Source organism: Peromyscus eremicus, chromosome 8b (assembly GCF_949786415.1).
Source record: "Peromyscus eremicus chromosome 8b, PerEre_H2_v1, whole genome shotgun sequence".
NCBI lineage: Eukaryota > Metazoa > Chordata > Mammalia > Rodentia > Cricetidae > Peromyscus > Peromyscus eremicus.
The window spans coordinates 46,990,476-46,996,475 of record NC_081424.1 but is presented as its reverse complement, the minus strand read 5'-3'; the positions used below and the strand labels follow the sequence as shown (position 1 = coordinate 46,996,475).

At 43.0% G+C, this 6,000-nt stretch overlaps 1 protein-coding gene across 1 annotated transcript in view; it reads left to right on the top strand.

Annotated features, from left to right (window-relative positions):
* The first annotated feature begins 1,283 nt into the window (after nt 1–1,283).
* Nucleotides 1,284–6,000, top strand: part of Ppil4 (peptidylprolyl isomerase like 4) — a 32,865-nt gene continuing 28,148 nt past the window's right edge. The window contains exons 1-3 of the mRNA XM_059272768.1: nt 1,284–1,417; nt 4,793–4,860; nt 4,946–5,010. Coding sequence (XP_059128751.1) covers nt 1,348–1,417; nt 4,793–4,860; nt 4,946–5,010 — 203 coding nt within the window. The 5' untranslated portion in view covers nt 1,284–1,347. The remainder of the gene's footprint in view (nt 1,418–4,792; nt 4,861–4,945; nt 5,011–6,000) is intronic.

Here is a 6,000-nt window from a genome sequence, read left to right as displayed (position 1 = left end):
CTGTTTTGGTAACAGAGTTTGAAACAAAGGACTCACACATGCAAGGCAAATGCTGTACTGCTATTAGAAAATAAGCCTGTTTTCTTCCAGCTCAAACAAGAAAGGCTCAGTCATCCACCTAAATTACACCAAATGAAGGAGATAAATAATAGTGAAAGCAGAAAAAAGAGATTTATTCAATATGGCTTCATTAATAAGCAGAATATATAAATATATCCAGTGTCTGATTAACCTCCTGCATAGTTAAATCTACATGTGTTCTAGCTCTTCTCCCATGACTTTCTAAATTATAAAATGGACACAGGTGCAGGGTTTGGGATTAGACCCTTCCAAGTGGGACCAGGCTGTAAACAAACTCATTTTTCTTTAGCAACTTCTATTTCTTAATTTCCTTGTAATCCACGGAAATACACGCTTGGTGAACTTCTTGTCCTGGAATTGTTTCAAAAAGCATTTTTGTAAGTTTACCTTTAAAAAGCCCTTTCTCCTCACCTTCTTGGACATGCCTATGATCTATCTTATCACGGCTCTGATTTTCCCAAGTACACATTAAAACGACATAAAAGTAAAAAATGTTTGGCTAGAAAAGAGTGTAATAAACTTATGGAAGCACGTTATCAGCGTCCCAAAACATTAGTTCTGGTAAGTCTCCTAAGTTAGAATATTAATAAGGAGAATTTTAAAGGTTAGGCAGATGGTCCTGATGATCTGAGAGGCACTTCTAGGAAACACATGATGGAAGGCGGTGGTCAGAGGACCACCACATTCATGTTCTCAAACAAGCACCCTTTCCATAAGTAAATATTAAAAAGTTTAAAATTGACGCCTGGGCTAGATGGCTCAGCGGTTAAGAGCACTGACTGCTCTTCCAGAGGTCCTGAGTTCAATTCCCAGCAACCACATGGTGGCTCACAGCCATCTGTAATGAGGTCTGGTGCCCTCTTCTGGCCTGCAGGTGTATATGCAGGCAGAACACTGTATACATAATAAATAAATCTTTAAAAAAAATTAGATGCCTATTGCATTCTAATATGTCGCCCAAAATAACTCCCCGTGCTGCTAAACCATGTACAGTCCTGAGCTACACAAGAGTAGGTTAAAAAAAAAATCCAAAGCATGTTAGTCACCTTTTCATGCAGCAACAGGTCGGACGACAGCCCGAAGCGGCCGTCAGCAGCCGAGCCCAAAGACGAGGTCCGTAGGCGGCCGGAAGTTGCGCTTCCAAGGCGGGCGGCGTCGCTCGCGGATGACGCCGCACGCGTCGCGCAGCCAGTGACGTCAGGCGCAGCCGCGCGCTGGCTACGCCTGTCATTGCCGGGGGTTTGTTCCCGAGGAGACGCCGGCGCCATGGCGGTTCTTCTGGAGACCACTCTGGGCGACGTGGTCATCGACTTGTACACCGAAGAGCGGCCGCGCGGTGAGACCTGCGTCCTCCGCGCCCTGGCGGCGGGGCCGCGAACCCGCTGCCCAAGTTCCCTTCCCTTCGCTGTTTCGGGCTCGAGCTCTGTTTCATAGCGGGCCTTGGCTAAAAAAAAAACAAAAAACAAAAAAAATTGGTGTGGTGTGTGTGTGTGTGTGTGTGTGTGTGTGTGTGTGTGTGTGTACGTTTCCTGTGGTCCTTCTCGAAGGACTGTGGCTTGTGGGGGTGGGTGATGCCCATGGCTTTCGTCCCTCCGCTGTGCTTTCTTTTTACTCCTGAGCGGAAAAGAGTTCAGTACGGCTTGATTTAAGTGAGTGTCATTTGTCATGATGAAAGCAGGCAGGGTGCGTCTGGTTTTCGGGAGGGTGGCCGTCGCATCCCTCCTGGTTACATGACACCTGGTGTCTGCCGGTGTAGGTAGCCAGCCAGGCGCCAGGGGTCAGCTAGAGTTTAGGCGTCTCATCTTGTAGAGTCTTGATTTTCCACGGAGGGTGAACGAAGCGGGCTCCAGTTTTAACTTAAGAGTCCTAGTAGGAGGATGTGTACGTTGCTATGGAAAACAGAGAGGTGAGCGAGTCTTCCCTAGTCGGGTTGGGAAGAAGCCAAGGAAGAAAACTAGCTTTTTCGGAGATGAGTGGCAATTGAGGTTTTCTTAGCAGTTTGCAGATTTTCTGGAAATAGCAAAAAGTTTGGCATGGCTGGAACGAATTGGTATGTGGGATGTAACAGCTGCCACCGACTTCCAGTCAGGTTAGGTACTGGTAGGTCGGGTCCTGAATAGTCTTATGTGTCTTGCAGATGGTCACAGCATTTGAAGGATTATGTACTTGCCTTGGAATGATAATAGGCAGCTGTGTGGGGCCTGTATTCATTGGGGGAATCGGGAAACCAGGCGAGATTAGCTTGGATCACTGTCTTTCCCCTGCGGAATGCAGAGATTAGCAGAGAATGAAAGGAACTGCCACATACACCTTCTCCCACGCTCAACTGTTTCTCTCCTCCACCCACAAACACTTCACTTTCTCCTGCAGTCTTCCATTTTCTTACTGTTGCCACTGCCCACGTTGCTCCCCACTCTTACCCTTCTGGGAACTTCCTGACTCTTCAGATCTCAGATAAAACATGAGCTCTTCTCTGCAATGCTCAGAAGATCAAAGTTAATCTGTTCCTTCTGTTCTGCCTGCGATGGTTTTATAAATCACAATGGTGTTCATTTTATTAGAACATATACTTAACTGTCCTGGAACTATGTGCATGACTGTCTCCTTTCAGTAATATGCCGCAAGGAGAGTAGGAACTGTACCTTAATATCTCCATTATCTGCCACTCTGAGAACATGTACTAGTGGTTTGGTGCAGTGAGTAACGCATAGGAATGTGTTGTTTTTACTTAATACTCAGTCAAGGGATAGAAATGCAACTCAAGAGCACTTAAACAAAGTTCTCAGTTGCCTTCTGTTACTGGGATAAGCTTGGATGCCTAAGGTTGGCTGGATCTGAGGGCTCCAAGGATGCTGTATGGAATTGTATTTTGTCTCTTGATTTTGCGTTTTCTTTTCCTTGAGCTCCGTTGACACTCTGCATGTAGAGCGGCACTTTACGTAATGAATGGACCCCTTTCCCCAGGGTTGTACACTCCTGAAGAGGGGACAGAGTTATCTCACATTGTTAACACGCAGGAGTTCTGCAAAGAAAGCTTGGGACACCAAAAGCATGTCTACTTGTGTGCATATATTTGAAGGAGAGTGACTGGACATCTAGTTACATGTATACTTACTTATCAATCAATAGTAAGCATATCCACATGTCCAGAATGATTTTTTTAAAACTTTTAATTGCTGAAAAATTTTAAGTAAGCCAGGTATGGTGGTACACATCTTTGATCCCAGTGAGTGAGTTCCTGGACAGCCAGGGCTATCTATACAGAGAAACCCTGCTGAGGGTAGGGGGGACTTAAAAAAAGAAAAGAAAAGAATTTAAACAAACAAAAGTGAAGATAATCAGTAAATGAAATCTTAAGTACCCATGAACAACTTCATTATTCGTTGTTAACACATAGCTAAGTTTGTTTCATTTACAGGATATCCTATCCCGACTGGACTTATTTAATCTGAAATCACTTTAGTGTGTATCTATAAGAGAAAATAACTGAAAAAAAGTATTACCGGGGCCAGGCATGGTAGTACATGTCTGAGAATCTAACCCAGGCCCTCCTGCATGCTAAACACTGACTTTGAGCATGTTCCTCACCCCCATCTTTCTCATTTTTTTACTTTCTGCCAGTCCAGTTCTCTTTTTTTCTTCTCCTTTTTCTTCCTTCCCTCCCTCCCTCCTTCCTTCCTTCCTTCCTTCCTTCCTTCCTTCCTTCCTTCCTTTCTTTCTTTCTTTCTCTTTTTTTTCCCTTTTTTGGTTTTTCAAGACAGGGTTTCCCTATGTAGCCCTGGCTGTCCTGGATCTCGCTCTGTAGACCAGGTTAGCCTCAAACTCAGAGAACTGCCTGCTTTTGCCTCCTGAGGGCTGGGATTAAAGGCCTGTGCCACCATGCCCAGTTCTCTTTCATCTTTTAAAAAATATACATTTTACTTATTATTTTCTGTACATGTGTGTGCTTACAGCTTGCCAAGGCTGTATTAGTTACTCTTTATGGTTTTTTTTTTTTTTGGTTTTTCGAGACAGGATTTCTCTGTGTAGCTTTGCGCCTTTCCTGGAACTCACTTGGTAGCCCAGGCTGGCCTCGAACTCACAGAGATCCGCCTGGCTCTGCCTCCCGAGTGCTGGGATTAAAGGCGTGCGCCACCACCGCCGCCCGGCCTCTTTCTGTATTTTTGACTGTCATCCATGTATGCCATACAGTGAGATATGAGCATATAAATCCCCATTTCCTCTCCAACTCCTTTCATATCCCTCTAATATGTCCCCCTCCCAGCTTCATATCTAGCTGGTACTACCACATGTGCATGGGTGTGGAACCATCCACTGCAGCATGGGAAACATGCCAGTAGCTACACCCTCAAAGAAGTTGACTTTTATAAAGGCGTAGTGCCCCTTCTTATGGCTTTGGACTTGGCTTTTTCTTTTAACATTTATTTATTGTTTGTATATAAATGAGTGTGTGCCACAGCATGCTTACAGAGGTCAGAGGACAACTTTTGGGAGTTGGTTCTCTCTGACATGTAGGTTCTGGGAATTGAACTTAGGTTTTCAGGTTTGGCAGCAAGCACCTTTACCTACGAGCCGCCTCACCAGAACCTTTGTTTTTCTTTTAATAAAAATGTGAATGTAGAGATTAAATTGTACTAATTGTGCTTTTACAAATTTATTTAAAACTGAATTTTGCTTTCTGATAATAAATTTAGTTTTTACTTTCTTTCAGCTTGCTTGAATTTTCTGAAGTTGTGCAAAATAAAATATTACAATTATTGCCTTATTCACAATGTACAGGTGAGTTGGTAGATATTTGTCATGCTCTTTGTTATTGGAAACATGTAGCAAACTGTGAATTAACAAATAATTCTGTGTGTTATAGAGGGATTTTATCATACAAACAGGAGATCCTACGGGAACTGGCCGTGGAGGAGAGTCTGTATTTGGGTAAGTTGTGATGTATATATTTCAGTTAGGGTTTCCATTGCTGTGTTAAAGCACCATGATCAAAAAGCAAACTTGGGGAGGAAAGGGTTTATTTATCTCAGGTAATTCTCCATTAGTAAAGGAAGTCAGGACTGGAACTTAGGGCGGGAACTGAAGCAGAAGCTTTGAGGGAACACTTCTTACTGGCTTGCTCCTCACGACTTTCTCGGTGTGCTTTCCTATGCAAACTGGAACTACTTGCTGGGGGTGGCACTGACTCCCTCTGGGCTGGGCCCTCCGACATCATTATTAATCAAGAAACTGTTCTATACACTTGCCTACAGACAATCTGATGGAGCCATTTTCTCAATTTAGGTTCCTCTTCCTGATAACTCTTAACTCTAGCTTCTGTCAACTTGATAAAACAAAACAACCCCCCACACACACACACAACTCACTCCTTTTGAAGAAAAAAAATTGAAATGTAAGGCTGTGTAAGATTTGTTTTTAAACTGTACAGTGTCTTTTTTTTGTATAGTTAACACACTACCGAATGTGTCTTTAGATAGCCCTGTCCTGGTAGTATTCTCAATAGCCACTAACCTTGCCTGGTATAGTCTGGGGGTTGTAAATTGGCATGGAAATTTAAAGCAGGTTCTTGTTGGTGCACAGCACAAATTAGTTATATATGGGGACGGTAGGGTTTTTTTTGTTTTTGTTTTATTTTTTTCATCTTCAGTTGTCTCTGATGCAGCTTATACGAAGACAATTGTTGTTCTGTTAACTGAATACCACTCTGTAATTGCAAAAAAAAAAAAAATTGCGGCTGTTTTGTTGACATTCTGAATGCTTCTAAGTAAATACAATTTAAAACAAAACAAAACAAAAAAACAAAAACAAAAAAAACAAAAACCCAACAGGACAGTGTATATGTCTGTATTTAGAGACAGGATTTCATGTAGCCCAGGCTGACCTTGAACTCAATCTCTGTCAAGCTGAGAATGGGCTTGA